This window comes from Chlamydotis macqueenii, chromosome 2 (assembly GCF_036417535.1).
Source record: "Chlamydotis macqueenii isolate bChlMac1 chromosome 2, bChlMac1.mat, whole genome shotgun sequence".
Lineage (NCBI taxonomy): Eukaryota > Metazoa > Chordata > Aves > Otidiformes > Otididae > Chlamydotis > Chlamydotis macqueenii.
In genome coordinates this window covers 163,227,648-163,244,728 of record NC_141557.1, presented here as the reverse complement: position 1 = coordinate 163,244,728, position 17,081 = coordinate 163,227,648, and the positions used below count along the sequence as shown (strand labels likewise).

At 57.9% G+C, this 17,081-nt stretch overlaps 4 protein-coding genes across 4 annotated transcripts; all 4 read right to left on the bottom strand.

The window, feature by feature from the left end:
- Positions 1 to 206: 206 nt before the first annotated feature.
- LOC147601896 (feather keratin 4-like) lies at positions 207 to 515 on the bottom strand. The gene has a single exon (XM_086742720.1). The coding sequence runs from the start codon at positions 513 to 515 to the stop codon at positions 207 to 209; it is 309 nt and encodes a 102-aa protein (XP_086598846.1).
- Positions 516 to 5,398: 4,883 nt separating this feature from the next.
- LOC147601895 (feather keratin 4-like) lies at positions 5,399 to 5,707 on the bottom strand. The gene has a single exon (XM_086742719.1). It carries the CDS (start codon positions 5,705 to 5,707, stop codon positions 5,399 to 5,401), a length of 309 nt encoding a protein of 102 aa, XP_086598845.1.
- Positions 5,708 to 8,968: 3,261 nt separating this feature from the next.
- Positions 8,969 to 9,277, bottom strand: LOC147601894 (feather keratin 4-like). The gene has a single exon (XM_086742718.1). The coding sequence runs from the start codon at positions 9,275 to 9,277 to the stop codon at positions 8,969 to 8,971; it is 309 nt and encodes a 102-aa protein (XP_086598844.1).
- A 4,443-nt stretch (positions 9,278 to 13,720) lies between these two features.
- On the bottom strand, positions 13,721 to 14,029 carry LOC147601893 (feather keratin 4-like). Its single transcript, XM_086742717.1, has one exon. It carries the CDS (start codon positions 14,027 to 14,029, stop codon positions 13,721 to 13,723), a length of 309 nt encoding a protein of 102 aa, XP_086598843.1.
- Positions 14,030 to 17,081: the final 3,052 nt, after the last annotated feature.

Sequence of the window (17,081 nt, the reverse complement as noted above, 5' to 3'; positions counted from 1 at the left end):
AAGTGGAAGAAGAGGAGGAGAGACATGGACCATGTTTCCAGGCAACGCAGGCTGGGCCCCTTCCGTGATTCCTTTGCTTTGTGGCGTGAGAGAAGGAGCCATGGATGGAGAGCCCATGGGCCAGCAACAGCCTGGAATGGCATCTTCAGTCCATGAGATGGCTTCCAGGGTGTGGGTGGTTGGTGTCAGGGGTGGTGTCAGGGCCCTTAGCAGGGGTAGCAGGCTCTTGTGCCGCGGAAGCAGCCCAGGCCTCCAAAGCCGTAGCCGTAGCCAGCGGCAGCGGAGGAGACGGGCACTCCCTGGTCGCTGAGGAGGTTGCCCACGGCAGCCGATGCGGAGGATCCGACGGCGGTGTTCTGGGGGAAGGAGCTGAGGATGGGTCCTGGCAGGGTGACCAGCACGGCGGGAGGCTGGATGAGGACGCGGGAGTCCTGGCACTGCCTGACGCAGGGCTGGTTGCAGCTGTCGGCCAGCGGGGTGGGTGCGCAGGGGCGGCAGAGGTCGTAGCAGGCCATGTGTGTGGTGTGGAGGGGCCCTGGAAGAGAGGGTGTTGAGAAAGCGGAGGGGCGTGGGGGTGTTGGGGGCGGTGTTTGCGGAGGGCGAGGGAGTGGGGAGGCCTGGTGTGGGGCTGTGGGGAGCGTGGTGGTGGGGAGGGGTGAGGGCTGCTGGGGCTGGGGCAGAGCGTGCTGGCAGAGCCGGGGCAGGTGGGGCAGGAGAAGGAGGGGCAGGGGCTTGAGGCTCACCTTGTTGAGCGTGGAGGAGAAGGCGTCAGGAGAAGTGTGTGAGGGAGAGAGGCGCTGGGCCGGCTTTTATGCTGCTCCCCAGGTGCCCGAGGGCTCAGACACCTTTGCCGTGACAGCGTTTTGCAGCAAGCAGCTCTGGCACGGCACCGCCTCACAGGGAATGAGGTGGGGTGTGTTCTCCTGCCCACAACACTCCCTTTTCTGTGTCCTTCTCTTGAGGCCGTGTCCATCCGACCCTGGCGGCAGCTTTGAAGTGAGAGTAGGCATTTGGGAACAATTGCATGGGATGCACGTGTCGGGGCCTTTGGCAGACACGACCAAAGCAGAGGAGAGGTGAGGTGTCAGCATTCAGCTCATCCGCTGGCCCTCGTGTGGTGTGGTTTGTGGGTGCGTTGTGAAGAGGGGACCCCATTTCCTCGCAGCCCTGGAATGCTGTCTCAGCTTTTAGGTGTGCTGGGCTCAATGGAGTGCCCTTCCACCACATTCATGTCCTCCCCGCGTTGTCTCCAGCTTGCTAAGCCTGTCTTAGGCCTGGCCTTTCCTGTTGGGCGTGATGGGTGTCTTGGTGCCCCTTCGTACCTGTAAGGTTTCAGCTGTGAGTACTGGGTTTGCGTGGCAAGGTTTTGGAGTGGGGGTCTGCAGGGGTGACTTCTGTGAGAAGGTGCCAGAAGCTTCCCCCATCTCTGATGGAGCCATTTCCAGCTGAGTCGGAGATGGACCCGCCGCTTGCCAATGCTGAGCCAATCAGCGATGGTGGTAGGGCCACTGTCCTAATTTATTAAAGAAGGGAAAAACGTGCCGTCAAAGGGCAGATGGAAGAGACAACAGAGAATGTGTGGGATAAAAATTTCTGCAAGCTCCCTGGTCAGTAATGGAGGAGGATGAGGTGCTCCAGACGCCAGAGCAGAGATTCCCCTGCAGCCCCTGGTGAAGACCATGGTGAAGCAGGTTGCCTCCCTGAGTCCATGGAGGTCCATGGAGTAGCAGATATCCACCTCCTGCCCTTCGAGGACGTGATGCTGGAGCAGATGGTTGTGCCCAAAGGAGGCTGTGACTCCGTGGAGACCCGGCATTGAAGCAGACTCCTGGCAGGAGCTGTGATCCCGTGGGGCCCACGCTGGAGCAGTCCTTGTCTGAAGAGTGCACCCCGTGGAAAGGAGCCATGCTGGAGTGTGTTGAGGAGAACTTCAGGCTGTGGGAAAGAGCCACAGTGGAGAAGTTTGTGACGGACTGTCTCCCGTGGGTGGGACCCCAGGCTGGAGCAAGGGAAGACTGTGAGCAGGAAGCAGCAGCAAATGCAGCGTGTGATGAACTGACTGCCACGTACGTTCCTGCTTCCCCTGGGACGCTCGGGGGTAGAACGTGGAGAACCTGGGAGTGAAGTTGAGCCTGGAAGAAGGGAGGGGTCAGGAAAAGGGGTTTTTTTTAAAGATTTATTTCCCATGATCCTACTCTGCCTCTTGATTGGCGGTTAATTAGGTTCATTTCCCCCATTCAGGTCCATTTTGCCCGTGACAGTAATTGGTGAGTGCCTTCCCTGTCCTTATCTCGACTCAGGAGCCTTTTGTCACATTTTTCTCCCCGCTGTCCATTGGAGGAGGGAAGTGACAGAGCGGCTTGGTGGGCACGTGCCATCCATCCAAGGTCACCCCAGCACAGAGCCCCATCTCCCCAGCAGAGCAGGGTCACAGGCTGGTTCCTGCCCCTGGCCCTCAGTGCCCCGTGCTGTGCCTCAGGGACCCCAGAGTGAGGAGGATGGTGACCTAACAGAGGGGCTTCTGTGTGACGTCACAGCAGAGGGGTGGGGACCACAGCACAAGGGGGCCGTGACAGGGGACCTCGTATGGGTGTCCCCGGCCCCCTGCAGCAGGGCCAAGGAGCGCAGGGTCTGTTGCCGTGGTTGTTGACGGCAGCTGGTTCGGGGCAGAGCTGTTTAACCCGGGCATTTCCCTCCCTCCGACCCCTCCGAGTCCCCCGGCCGCTTGTGTGCCCGGCGTTTGGTTTGGTTCTCGGCAGCTTTTCTCCTCATCCGTTCCCCCGTTCACCCCCCACCCCTCCCGGCAGTGGTTTTGGGGCTGTTTGGTGACAATTATCTCTTCAGTGTAGGGGAGGTGTTGATTTTGGGTCCAGCCTGCTGCCTTCTGGGAGCTTCTGGAAGCTTCTGCAGCAGCTGAGACCTGTCAGCTGCCCCCTGATTGGCCGGCTGGTTGGTGCCCCCAGACTGGCAGTTAGTTATGTGCCCCCTGATTGGCTGGTTGCTGTGGGTGTGGAGGCAGTGCCTGGCTGTGGGGCGGGAGGGCTGTGGCCGTGGGGCCGGGAGCTGTGGCAGGGCTGGTGGGGCCGGTGAGAGCCCCGGGGGGAGTGGGACCAGGCGGCGGGGGAGGCTGGGGAGTTATGGCCTTTGGGGGCTTAATTTGGGGTGAGGCCATTTCTCTGGGCAGAGTTTGTGGGGCCGGAGGGGGATTGGACGTAGCGGAGGGGAAATGGGAGACGTGGATGCTGGGCTGTGCGCCTGAGAACCTCGAGGTGATGTTTGCGCGCCGTAGGGTGATGAAGCAGAATAGACCCGAGCAGAGCAGAGCAGTGAGGTTGGAAGGGTCCAGCTGCCTGAGCACTTCAGGGCTGACCACACGTTACAGCGCGTCAGTAGGGGAATTGTCCAGCTGCCTCTGAAACACTGAAATCCTGGGGCATCAGCCACCTCTCTAGGAAGCCTGTTGCAGTGTGTTCATTCCAGCATTCCAGCCCTTCCGTGAGCTGCTTTGGCCTCCTCTGGATGCTTTCAGGTATCTTAACATCCAGCTCATTGATCAAAATCTGGAACAGAACTGGCCCTAGAATGGAGCCCTGAGGAGCAGCACTGGTGAGCGGTGGCCAGCCAGATGTAGCCCCATTCACTACAACCCTTGGAGCCCTGCCCTTCAGCCAGTTCCTCACCCAGCGCATCGTGTACCTGCTCATCTCACAGCTGGACAACTTGAGCAGAAGGCTGCTCTGAGGGACAGGATGAAAAGCCTTGCTGAACTCCAGAAGAACTACATCCATCCCGTCCCTTCATCCAGGAGATGGGTGACCTCATCAAATTAATTAGACAGCACTTTCCCTTTGTGAGCCGGTGTCGACTGTGCCTGATGATTGCCTTGTCCTTTAAACGGAAAGATGGTGTGAACCTACGAGTGCTGAGGGATGTACCTGATTTCATTGCCCTGGACAGGGAGGAATCTCATGGAGCTGAGCAAGGGGAGAAGCCAAGTCCCGTTTCTGGGGAGGAGTCACTCCAGGTAGCAGGAATGGAGGGGAACCAACTGGCTAGAAAGCAGCTTGGCAGAGAAGGACCTCGTGGTCCTGGTGGAGAAGAAATGGACCATGAGGGAGCAGGGAACCCTTGTGACAAAAGGGGCCACCAGTCTCCAGGGCACCATTAGGAAAAGAGTTGCCAGCCGGTCGTTGGAGGTGACCCTTGCTGTCTCCTCAGCACTGGTGAGGAGCACTGTGGGGTTCTGTGTGCAGGTCTGTGCTCCTCAGTGGAAGAAGGACATGGAGTCAGTGGAGCAAGACCAGAGCAGGGCCTCCAAGATGCTGAAGGTCCTTGAGCGTCTTTCCTCTGAGGAGAGGGTGAGAGAGCTGGGATTGTTTAGCCAGGAGAGAAGAACGCAGAGGGACGGTGTCATCACTGTTCCTAAATCCCGTATGGGAGGGATTGAAGTCAGGGGAGCCTGGCTCTTCTCCGCAGTGCGCACTGCCAGGACAGGAAGTCATGGGCAGAAGTGAAACCAGATGGAAATCCGTGGGCCAAGAGGGCAAGGCTTTTCCAAGGTGAGAAGAGTGGAAGAGGTGGTGGAGTCTCTGTCCTGGGAGATAAGAAACGGTCCATGGTTCCGGACAACCTGCTGTGGGGGCCGTGGTTGATCAGGGGAGTTTGAAGCACGCGCTCTGCAGAGTTCCTGCGGAACTGGATAACTGTGTGGTGGTGTGTGCTGGGAGTGCTGGAGAGTCCTGCTGGGGAAGAGTCAAGTGTGTGCTGGCACGGGGAGAGTTCATCAGAGGCGTGCGCAGGGGAGCGTTGTCCTGTTACGGCTTTGTCTGAGCCAGCGATGGGCTTATGTCACGTTCTGGAAGCCCCTCAGCTGCTGACAGACATTGTAGGAGAGGTTCTTGTGACCCTTAGTCACCCACCATGATGGCCTCCTGAGCCCTGGCTTTGTGCCGGTTGGAAGAGCCTTGAAAGGCAGAGAAAGAAGAAAGGCAGAGGAGGCATCTGATGCTGGAACGCAGGAGAACTTTATTAAGGGAAAATATTGAAGAAGCCGGAGCAGCAAGTGGAAGGGAGAGGGTCTAAGGTGCAAGTAGGGTGACCATCAGCCGAGGTCCTTTCCTTGCAGAGATATTGCCACAGCACTGGGAACCAATGTTTGCAGCGCAGTGTACTGGCCATGGCAGAAGGGGCGATGCAAAGAAGCAAGTAGAAGAGCAGGCGGCACGTGGGCCACGTTTCCGGGCAGCTTGGGCTGTCCCCTTCTCTGCTTCCTTGCTGGATGGCTTCAGAGGAGGAGCTGTGAAGGGTGAGTCCATGTGCCAAGAAGGGCCCGTAGATGCGTCCACAATCCATGCTGTGGCTTGTAAGGTGTAGGTGGTTGCTGTACTGGCGAGGGCCCTTAGCAGGGGTAGCAGCCTCTTGTGCCGCGGAAGCAGCCCAGGCCTCCAAAGCCGTAGCCGTAGCCAGCGGCAGCGGAGGAGATGGGCACTCCCTGGTCGCTGAGGAGGTTGCCCACGGCAGCCGATGCGGAGGATCCGACGGCGGTGTTCTGGGGGAAGGAGCTGAGGATGGGTCCTGGCAGGGTGACCAGCACGGCGGGAGGCTGGATGAGGACGCGGGAGTCCTGGCACTGCCTGACGCAGGGCTGGTTGCAGCTGTCGGCCAGCGGGGTGGGTGCGCAGGGGCGGCAGAGGTCGTAGCAGGCCATGTGTGTGGTGTGGAGGGGCCCTGGAAGAGAGGGTGTTGAGAAAGCGGAGGGGCGTGGGGGTGTTGGGGGCGGTGTTTGCGGAGGGCGAGGGAGTGGGGAGGCCTGGTGTGGGGCTGTGGGGAGCGTGGTGGTGGGGAGGGGTGAGGGCTGCTGGGGCTGGGGCAGAGCGTGCTGGCAGAGGCGTGGCAGGTGGGGCAGTAGAAGGAGGGGCAGGGGCTTGAGGCTCACCTTGTTGAGCGTGGAGGAGAAGGCGTCAGGAGAAGTGTGTGAGGGAGAGCGGCGCTGGGCCGGCTTTTATGCTGCTCCCCAAGGGGCGGGACAGCGTTGGAGCATGGCGGCATTTTTCAGCAAGGCGTCCTTGCGTGGTGCCACAGCCACGCCAGCAATGAGGCCAGGGGTGTTTCCCGTGCCACAATTCTCATTTTCATGTCCTCCTGTTGGGTACGTGTCCATCCGACCCTGGCGGCAACTTTTAAGTGAGCGAATGAGAAGCCGGAGTCCTGGTGTTGATGGTTCGTGTCCAGCTGGGCAGGAGACGCCACCAAGAGGTGGAAGAGGCGGCGTGTCGTCAGTGAGGTCATCCTCTGTCACTGGTGTGTTGTGGTTTGCGGCCGTGTTGTGACGCCGCCCCAGTTCCTGGCAGCCCTGGCAGCTGGTCTGGGCTCTCGAGGTGTGCCACATGTGAGGACAGACTCCCCCTTCCATCACGTCCGGTCACTCTGCGCCTTGCTCCCAGCTCGCTAAGCCTGTCTTTAGGCCTGGCCTTTCCTGTTGGGTGTGCTCTGTGGGTGTCTTGGTGCCCCTCTGGCTTCTCAGTTTGTACCCATGTCTGTTGGGTTTTGTGGGAAGGTTTTGGTAGTGCAGGGTTTCCAGGAGTGTCTTCTGTCAGAATTTGCCAGAAGCTTACCCCATGTTTGACCAAGCCAATGCCATCTGGCTTAAAGATGGATCCGCATCTGCCAAGACCTAAGCCCGTCATCGACGGTGGTGACACCTCTGTGTTAACATATCAAAGAAAGGGAAAACCTCTGTAGACAGCAAGGTCTCTGAAGAAGGAGGGGCAGGAAGTGCTCCAGGCACGGGAGCAGAGATTCCCCTGTAGCCCGTGATGAAGACCATGGTGAAGTCTGTGGTGAAGCAGGCTGTTCCCCTGCAGCCCATGGAGGTTTATGGGGCAGAAGTGATCCACCTGTGGTGCGTGGAGGACCAGAAGTGCTTTTGCCATCCCTGATGTGATTTCAATGATGTGGGTGGCTGGGATCAGTTTTGGTGGCAAAAAGGTACGAAAGCCTTCACACCTCACACCAGTTTGCAGCAAGTAGCTCTGTCCTGCCACAGCCTTGCAAGTAACACGGTGGGCAGCGCTTTCCTTCCAGCAACGCTGCCTTTTCTTGTCCTTCTCTTGTGGGCTTGTCCATCTGACCCTGGTAGCAGCTTTGACGTGAGAGCATTAGTGGCCAAAAACTTGCTGTTCATGGCGCATGTTGAGGTGGGCTGAAGACATGAGCAAAGCATAGGAGTGGTTGGGTGTCATCATGATGTCATCTCGTGGCTCTTGTGTGGTGTGACTTGTGGGTGTGTTGTGAAGAGGAGGCCCCATCCCTTCACAGGCCTTGAGGTCTGGTCGGGACTTTGCAGGTGTTCCGGGAATGAGTGGTGACCCCTTCCATTGCTTCAGTCCCTCCCTCCCTTGCTCCCAGTTTGGAAAGCCTGTCTTTAGGCCTGGCCTTTCCCATGGGCTGTGCTGTGTGGGTGGTGGCGTGGTGCCCCTTGGCTTGTCAGGCTGTAGCTGGGAGAAAGGAGGCTGCCTGTTTGGGCTTGTGCTCCCGTGGTGCCGTCCACGGGGGTGGCAGGGCAAGCAGGCTGAAGTCTGAGAGCAGGACTTTGTCCTGGCAGCCCTGGGTCAGAGTTTGCAATGCCTGTGAGGTCAGGAGGCCTCCCTTGCTCCCTAAAGGCTGGTGTAGCCCCTCCCTAGCGCTCCCCTTAGCTGAGGCCGGCTGACTTGCAGCTTCGGCTCTGGTGTGACACATGCAATTTAGAGCAACAAAGCTTCTGAAGGACCTAGAGAACAAGACTTGTTGAAGAGCAGTTGAAGAAGTCAGGGTGTTTAGGCTGGAGAAAAGGAGGCTTCTCTACAATTACATGAAGGGAGAGTGGAATGACATGGGTGTCAGTGTGTCCTGCATAATAACGAGTGATAGGGACCTTGACAGGCTGGACTGGGTGGGCTTTGAAGGTCCCTACCAACCCAAACCACTCTGTCATTCCATGATGCTTAAGTTCTGCCACTGAAGATTTAGACTGGATATTAGAAAAAAAATTCTTCACCGAATGCGCTGTCAAGCCCTGGAACAGGGCCCTCAGGGAAGTGTTTGAGTCACCGTCCAGGGCCATATTTAAGACGCATGTAGACGTGGCCCTTAGGGACATGGTTTAGTGGTAGGCTTGGCCATGTTGGGTTTACAGTTGGAGTCGATGTTATGGTTCTTCTCCAACCTGAATGATTCTTTGATTGCATATAAGGCAGCCTGCAAGGGCAGGGGACGTTCTGGAGAGCTCATGAGAGTGCAGGTCCAAGACTCTCTTTATGCAACTGAAAGTCTTGTGTCACGTTCTGGAAGCTGCCCTGTGCTGCTCTGCGTTGTTGTTGCTGGGGACACACTTCCTAAGCGAAGGCTTGTAGCCCTTTCCCACCCACCCCAGTGGGCTGTTGAGCCCTGGCTTTGTGCTGGGTGAGACGGGAAGAGCCTTGGGAGAAGAAAGGAAGAGGAGGCGTCTCAGGCTGGGATGCAGGAGAACTTTATTGAGGGGGGAAAAAAGAGTGAAAAGGCAGGAGCACCAAGTGGAAGGGAGCCAGTCTGAGTTGCCAGTCAGGCGACCATCAGTCGAGGTCCCTTGTGTGAGCTGGATGTTGCCAGACCACCAGGATCTTCCTGCTCTGCGGCTGGACTGTCACAGTGGAGGACCCTGGAGATCTTTGGCTTGTCAGCAGGTGGATGCAGCTGAGAGTACTGGCAATTCTAGAAGAGGCAATGCAAAAAATGAAGTGGAAGAAGAGGAGGAGACACATGGACCATGTTTCCAGGCAATGCAGGCTGGTCCACTTCTGTGCTTCCTTTGCTTTGTGGCGTGAGAGAAGGAGCCATGGATGGTGAGCCCATGGGCCAGCAACAGCCTGGAGTTGCGTCTTCAATCCATGAGATGGCTTCCAGGGTGTCAGGGGTGGTGTCAGGGGTGGTGTCAGGGGTGGTGTCAGGGCCCTTAGCAGGGGTAGCAGGCTCTTGTGCCGCGGAAGCAGCCCAGGCCTCCAAAGCCGTAGCCGTAGCCAGCGGCAGCGGAGGAGACGGGCACTCCCTGGTCGCTGAGGACGTTGCCCACGGCAGCCGATGCGGAGGATCCGACGGCGGTGTTCTGGGGGAAGGAGCTGAGGATGGGTCCTGGCAGGGTGACCAGCACGGCAGGAGGCTGGATGAGGACGCAGGAGTCCTGGCACTGCCTGACGCAGGGCTGGTTGCAGCTGTCGGCCAGCGGGGTGGGTGCGCAGGGGCGGCAGAGGTCGTAGCAGGCCATGTGTGTGGTGTGGAGGGGCCCTGGAAGAGAGGGTGTTGAGAAAGCGGAGGGGCGTGGGGGTGTTGGGGGCGGTGTTTGCGGAGGGCGAGGGAGTGGGGAGGCCTGGTGTGGGGCTGTGGGGAGCGTGGTGGTGGGGAGGGGTGAGGGCTGCTGGGGCTGGGGCAGAGCGTGCTGGCAGAGGCGGGGCAGGTGGGGCAGGAGAAGGAGGGGCAGGGGCTTGAGGCTCACCTTGTTGAGCGTGGAGGAGAAGGCGTCAGGAGAAGTGTGTGAGGGAGAGTGGTGCTGGGCCGGCTTTTATGCTGCTCCCCAAGGGGCGGGACAGCGTTGGAGCATGGCGGCATTTTTCAGCAAGGCGTCCTTGCGTGGTGCCACAGCCACGCCAGCAATGAGGCCAGGGGTGTTTCCCATGCCACAATTCTCATTTTCGTGTCCTCCTGTTGGGTACGTGTCCATCCGACCCTGGCGAAGGCTTTTAAGTGAGCGTGTGAGAAGCCGGAGTCCTGGTGTCGATGGTTCGTGTCCAGGTGGGCAGGAGATGCCACCAAGAGGTGGAAGAGGCGGCGTGTCATCAGTGAGGTCATCCTCTGTCCCTGGTGTGTTGTGGTTTGCGGGTGTGTTGTGACGCTGGGGCCCAGTCATCCGGTGGCCCTTGAGTGGTGTGGTTTGTGGGTGCGGAAGGAAGGCACGCTGTGCGAGGAGGCCGTTCTGTGAGGTCAGGAGGGGACCCTGTTCTCCAAAGGCTGCTGTAGCCCCTCCCTAGTGCTCCACTTAGCTGAGGCCGGCACATTTGCAGCTTGGGCGCTGGCGTGATGCATCCAAAAAAGAGCAACAAAGCTTCTGAAGGCTCTAGAGAACAAGACTTGTGAGGAGCGGTTGAGGAGCTGAGGGTGTTTAGGCTGGAGAAAAGGAGGCGGAGGAGACCACCTTTCTACAGTTACCTGAAGGGAGATTGGAACGACACGGGTGTCAGTGTGTTCTGTGTAATAACCAGTGATTATTGACAGGCTGGAGAGGTGGGGAGTATCTCATGAAGCTGGTCATGCCTGACCAATTTGGTGTCCTTCTCTGATGGGGTGACGGCATTGGTGGACAAGGGTCGAGCAATGGACATCATCTACCTGGACTTGTGCAGTGCATTTGACCTTGTGCCGCACGACATCCTTCTCTCTAAACTGGAGGAGACGTGGGTTTGATGGACGGAGCACTCAGTGGACAGAGAACTGGCTGGATGGCCGCACTCAGAGAGTGGTGAATGGCTCGATGTCCAAGTGGAGACCGGTGAAGAGTGGCGTTCCTCAGTGGTCTGTGTTGGACCCGGTCCTGTTCAACATCTTTGTTGGTGACATGGACAGTGCGATAGAGTGCACCCTCAGCAAGTTTGCTGACAACACCAAGCTGTGCGGTGCCAATGACATGCTGGAAGGGAGGGATGCCATCCAGAGGGACCTTGACAGGCTGGAGAGGTGGGCCTGTGCCAACCTCATGAAGTTCAACCAGGCCAAGGGCAAGGTCCTGCACGTGGGTCAGGGCAATCCCGAGCACAAATCCAGGCTGGGCAGGGAATGGATGGAGAGCAGCCCTGAGGAGAAGGACTTGGGAGTGCTGGTGGATAAGAAGGTCAACATGAGCCGGCAATGTGTGCTTGCAGCTCAGAAGGCCAACCACATCTTCGGCTGCATCAAGAGGAGCCTGGCCAGCAGGTCGAGGGAGGGGATTCTCCACCTCTACTCTGCTCTGGTGAGACCCCACCTGCAGCACTGCGTCCAGCTCTGGAGCCCCCAACATCAGAAGGACGTGGAGCTGTTGGAGAGGGTGCAGAGGAGGCCACGCAGATGATGAGAGGGCTGGAGCAGCTCTGCTGTGAGGCCAGGCTGAGAGAGTTGGCAAAGTTCTTCAGGCTGGAGAAGAAGAGGCTCCAGAAAGACCTTATGGCAATCTTCCAGTACCTAAAGAGGGCCTACAGGAAAGAGAAGGAAAAACTCTTCAGTTTGACCTGTTGTGACAGGACAAGGGGTTGTGTTTTCAAAATAGAGGGAGGTAGAGTTAGTTCAGATATGAGGAAAATTTTTTTTTTGTGCCGATGGTGGTGGAACACTGTCCCAGGTTGCCCAGAGAAGTGGTGGATGCCCCATCCCTGGAAAAAGGGTTGGCTGGGGCTGTGAGAAACCTGATGTGGTTGGAGATGTCCCTGCTCCTGGCAGGGGGATTTTACTGGGTGACCTTTAAAGGTCCCTTCTGACTCGAACTATTCTATGAATCTATGATGATCAAGTTCTTCTAGGGAAGGTTTAGATTGGCTATTTCAGAAAAAAGAAATTGTTCACTTGATTCATTGTCAAGCATTGGAAGAGGGCCATCAGGGAAGCGTTTGGGTCACTGTCCAAGGACGTATTTAAGACACATGCAGACGGGTCTCTTAGGGTGATGTTTATTGATAGACTTGTCCATTCTGGGTTTACGGTTGGAATCAATGTTATGGATCTTTTGCAACTGAAATGATTCTGTGATTGTATATGGGGAGCCCTGCAAGGGCAGGGGAGTTTCTGGAGAGCCCATGAGTGTGGTGAGAGTGCGTGCTCAAGACTGCGTTTGGTTACGTGAAGGGCTTGTGTCCCATTCTGGAAGCTGCCCTGTGCTGCTCTGTGTTGTTGTTGCTGGGGACATATTTCCTAAGTGAAGGCTTGTAGCCCTTTCCCACCCACCCCAGTGGGCTGTTGAGCCCTGGCTTTGTGCTGGGTGAGATGGGAAGAGCCTTGGGAGAAGAAAGGAAGAGGAGGCGTCTCAGGCTGGGATGCAGGAGAACTTTATTGGCGGGGAAAAAAGAGGAAAATTTGGAGGAGTGTCTGAGGCACCACGTGGTTGTGTCGCCATTCAGAGGGAGCTGGAGAGGCTGGAGAACAGGCAGAGAAGAATCTCCTGGAGTTCAGCAGGGGGAAATGCCGAGTCCTGCATCTGTGTAGGAACAGCGCTGGGCACCAGGACATGCTGGGGGCCACCAGGCTGGAGAGCAGCTTTGCTGAGCACAACGTTGTGGTGCTGGTGGAGATCCAGCTGCCTTGCCAGGCAGCAAAGCACCCTTGGGGCAAACGATGCCAGGAGTCTCCAGGGCGGCATTGGGAAGAGCGTTGCCAGCACTTTGGCAGAGGTGATGTGACTCTTCCTTCAGTTGTGGTGAGGCCCCGTGTGGAGTCCTGTGTCCAGTTGAGGGCTCCCCAATGGAAGAAGAAGATGGACTAAGTGGAGAATCCTTCCTCTGAGGAGCAGCTGGGAGATCTGGGAGGTGTTTCAGCTGGGAGGCAAGGCCACACAGGGGAGATGTCATCAATGTGTCCAAATCCTTAATGGGAGAGAATGGGAACAGGGAGGCAGACTCTTCTCATCGATGTCCACGGCCATGGCAAATGGGAATGGAGAAAGCTGGACAGATGTGCCATTTTCTTGGAAGAGAAGGCAACCCTTCTCCAGTGTGAGGGTGGTCACACAGTGCAAGCAGTTGCACAGAGAAGTGTTGGAGTCTCTGTCTTTGGTGCTATCGAAAACCTGAAAGGACATGGTTGTGGACAGCCTGCTTGAGGTGACCCTGAGTGAGCAGGTTGGGTTGAACTGGATGCTCTGCAGAGGTTCCTTGTGCACTGAGTGATTCTGTTGGCAGTGATTCTGCTGCTGTGATGGGCAGAGAGTGGTTCTGGGGAAGAGAGATGGTGAAGTGCATAATGGGCTGGCGAGCTTGCTACAGAAGCATGGGTAGAAGTGCCTTGGCATGTCCAAGACTGTGCTTGGCTGTGTGAAGGGCTTGTGTCAGTTCTGGAAGCTGCCCTGTGCTGCTCTGTGTTTTTGTTTTTGGTGCGGACATATTTCCTAAGCGAAGGCTTGTAGCCCTTTCCCACCCACCCCAGTGGGCTGTTGAGCCCTGGCTTTGTGCTGGGTGAGATGGGAAGAGCCTTGGGAGAAGAAAGGAAGAGGAGGCGTCTCAGGCTGGGATGCAGGAGAACTTTATTGAGGGGAAAAAAAGAGTGAAAAGGCAGGAGCACCAAGTGGAACGGAGCCAGTCTGAGGTGCCAGTCAGGCGACCATCAGTCGAGGTCCCTCGTGTGAGCTGGATGCTGCCAGAGCACCAGGATCTTCCTGCTCTGTGGTTGCAGTGTCACACTGGAGGACCCTGGAGATCTTTGGGTTGTGAGCAGGTGGATACAGCAGAGCATACCAGGAGCACTGGAAGAGGAAATGCAAAAAATAAAGTGGGAGAAGAGGAGGAGATACATGGACCATGTTTCCAGGCAACGCAGGCTGGTCCCCATCCGTGCTTCCTTTGCTTTGTGGCGTGAGAGAAGGAGCCATGGATGGTGAGCCCATGGGCCAGCAACGGCCTGGAGTTGCGTCTTCAATCCATGAGATGGCTTCCAGGGTGTGGGTGGTTGGTGTCAGAGTTGGTGGCGAGGGCCCTTAGCAGGGGTAGCAGGCTCTTGTGCCGCGGAAGCAGCCCAGGCCTCCAAAGCCGTAGCCGTAGCCAGCGGCAGCGGAGGAGATGGGCACTCCCTGGTCGCTGAGGAGGTTGCCCACGGCAGCCGATGCGGAGGATCCGACGGCGGTGTTCTGGGGGAAGGAGCTGAGGATGGGTCCTGGCAGGGTGACCAGCACGGCGGGAGGCTGGATGAGGACGCGGGAGTCCTGGCACTGCCTGACGCAGGGCTGGTTGCAGCTGTCGGCCAGCGGGGTGGGTGCGCAGGGGCGGCAGAGGTCGTAGCAGGCCATGTGTGTGGTGTGGAGGGGCCCTGGAAGAGAGGGTGTTGAGAAAGCGGAGGGGCGTGGGGGTGTTGGGGGCGGTGTTTGCGGAGGGCGAGGGAGTGGGGAGGCCTGGTGTGGGGCTGTGGGGAGTGTGGTGGTGGGGAGGGGTGAGGGCTGCTGGGGCTGGGGCAGAGCGTGCCGGCAGAGCCGGGGCAGGTGGGGCAGGAGAAGGAGGGGCAGGGGCTTGAGGCTCACCTTGTTGAGCGTGGAGGAGAAGGCGTCAGGAGAAGTGTGTGAGGGAGAGCGGCGCTGGGCCGGCTTTTATACTGCTCCCCAAGGGGCGGGGCAGCGTTGGAGCATGGCGGCATTTTTCAGCAAGGCGTCCTTGCGCGGTGCCACAGCCACGCCAGCAATGAGGCCAGGGATGTTTCCCGTGCCACAATTCTCATTTTCGTGTCCTCCTGTTGGGTACGTGTCCATCCGACCCTGGCGAAGGCTTTTAAGTGAGCGTGTGAGAAGCCGGAGTCCTGGTGTTGATGGTTCGTGTCCGGGCGGGCAGGAGACGCCACCAAGAGGTGGAAGAGGCGGCGTGTCGTCAGTGAGGTCATCCTCTGTCACTGGTGTGTTGTGGTTTGCAGGTGTGTTGTGACGCTGGGGCCCCAGTTCCTGGCAGCCCTGGCAGCTGGTCTGGGCTCTGGAGGTGTGCCACGCGTGAGGACAGACTTCCCCTTCCATCACGTTCGGTCACTCTGCGCCTTGCTCCCAGCTCGTTAAGCCTGTCTTTAGGCCTGGCCTTCCCTGTTGGGTGTGCTCTGTGGGTGTCGTGGTGCTGCTCTTGCTTGTAAGGTTGTAGCTGGCAGAAAGGAGGCCGCCTGTTTGGGGCTGTGGCCCCTTGGTGCCCTCCCTGGAGGTAACAGTGCGGTCAGGCCGAGGAGCGCTGTGTGGGAGAGCAGGACGTTGTCCTGGCAGTGTTGGTTCAGAGCTCACACGCGCTGTGCCATCAGGAGCCCCGCCATGCTCCCCAGGGCTGGTGTTGGCCCCTCCGTAGCGCTGCCCTGAGCTGGGGCCGACACGTTTGCAGCCTTGGTCTGGTGAGACGCAGTGCTTGATGTGGATCACCCTCGCAAGGCCCGGTGCGTTTGTGGAGAGCCCCTGAGTGTGGCGAGAGGCAGAGGGGGAACAGGATGACCAGGGAGAGGATGTGGTGAAGCAGGGCCTTTGGGGTCTTCACTTGGGGTGAGCTGCGAAGGCTGAGGCCGCTTCTGAGCACAGTGTCTGACAGGTAGAAAGAGGATGTGGAGCTGGCAGAGGGCACTGGAGGTGAGCGTGCAGCAGCGGCTGCAGAGCCGAGGCCGTGATGGTGGTGGATGCATGGCCGTGCATTCATGCGTTGGTGCATGGCAAGGCCTGCCGCAGTTCAGCCGAGGGGAAGCTCTTGCAGGCTGTTTGTCAGGCCAGCAGTGCTCGTGGCTGAGGGAGATGAAAGGAGGCAGGTAGGAGCGCTTGGGGACTGGATGTATGTGAGTCCATGCAGCCTGAGGGGTCATAGCCACGAGTGCTGACGGACCTGGCTGGTGAGTGGCCCTGGGTGGCCACTCTCCATTATCTTGGAGAAGTCTTGCTGCCTTGGAGCAGTACCTGCTGGCGGGAAGGGAGCTGATCGTCCTTCTGTCTTTGGGAAGATCAGGAAGATTTGGGAAAGTAGAGGCTGGTGAGCCTGACCTCGTCCCTGGTGAAGGTGATGGCTGAAATGGTCCCAGCAAGCAATGCCAAGGCCAGGAAGGACAAGAATGTGGTGGGGAAAGGCTGCCATGAATTTACAAAACAGAAATTGTGCTTGACCAACCTCCATGTCTATTATGTTGAAGTGACAGTGTTTCCAGATTAAGAGAGAGCCGTGGCTGGTGTTCACCTAAGTTTTCAGTAAAGCCTTGGACACTTTCTCCCGTTGTGTGGTCACAGAGAAGCTGAGAAGGTGTGGGTTGCGTAAGTGGCCAGTGAGGTGGGGTGCACAGTGGTTGATGGTCTGGGCCCAGAGGCTTGTGCTGAGTGTCCCAAAGTGCAGTTGGAGGCCAGTCTCAAGTGGTGTAGCCCAGGACTCAGATCCGTGGGGTCACCACTGTTCAACATCCTCATCGACGCCCTGGGCAGTGGGACAGAGTGCCCCCAGAGCTGGTTGTCAGATGCTGCAGAATTTGGAGGAGTGTCTGAGGCACCACGTGGTTGTATCACCATTCAGAGGGAGCTGGAGAGGCTGGAGAATGGGGCAGAGAGGAATCTCCTGAAGTTCAGCAGGGGGAAAAGCAAAGTCCTGCATCTGTGTAGGAACAGCGCTGGGCACCAGGACATGCTGGGGGCCACCAGGCTGGAAAGGAGCTTTGCTGAGCATGAGGTTGTGGTGCTGGTAGAGAAAAAGCTGCCTTGCCAGGCAGCAAAGCACCCTTGGGGCTAAAGAGGCCAGGAGACTCCAGGGTGGCGTTGGGAAGATCGTTGCCAGCAGGTTCGCGGAGGAGATCTGTCTGTCTCTCTTCAGCACTGGGGAGGTCCCATGTGGAGTCCCCAGTGGAAGAAGAACATACGAGTTAGTGGAGCGACTCGAGTGCAGGGCCACCAAGACACTGATGGAACTGGAGCATCCTTGCTGTGAGGAGAAGCTGGGAGAGCTGGGAGGTGCTTCAGCCTGGAGGCAAGGACACAGGGGAGATGTCATCAATGTGTCCAAATGCTGGATGGGAGAGAATGGGCGCAGGGAGTCATACTCTTCTTGTCAGTGGCCATGGCACGGTGGAGTGGAGAAAGCTGCAAAGATGTGCCATTTTCCTGGAAGAGAAGGCAACCCTTCTCCAGTGTGAGGGTGGTCAAACGGTGGAAGCAGTTGTGCAGAAAGTTGTTGGAGTCTCTGTCCTTGGAGATATTGAAAAACTGAGACAACATGGTTGTGGACAGCCTGCTTGAGGTGACCCTGCGTGAGCAGGTTGGGTTGAACTGGATGCTCTGCAGAGGTTCCTTGTGCACTCAGTGATTCTGTTGGCAGTGATTCTGCTGCTGTGATGGGCAGAGAGTCATTGTGGGGAATAGA

What these genes read in the sequence shown, in the direction of transcription:
- LOC147601896 (XM_086742720.1), bottom strand. Translation starts at nt 515, where the DNA reads ATGGCCTGCTACGACCTCTGCCGCCCCTGCGCACCCACCCCGCTGGCC.
- LOC147601895 (XM_086742719.1), bottom strand. Translation starts at nt 5,707, where the DNA reads ATGGCCTGCTACGACCTCTGCCGCCCCTGCGCACCCACCCCGCTGGCC.
- LOC147601894 (XM_086742718.1), bottom strand. Translation starts at nt 9,277, where the DNA reads ATGGCCTGCTACGACCTCTGCCGCCCCTGCGCACCCACCCCGCTGGCC.
- LOC147601893 (XM_086742717.1), bottom strand. Translation starts at nt 14,029, where the DNA reads ATGGCCTGCTACGACCTCTGCCGCCCCTGCGCACCCACCCCGCTGGCC.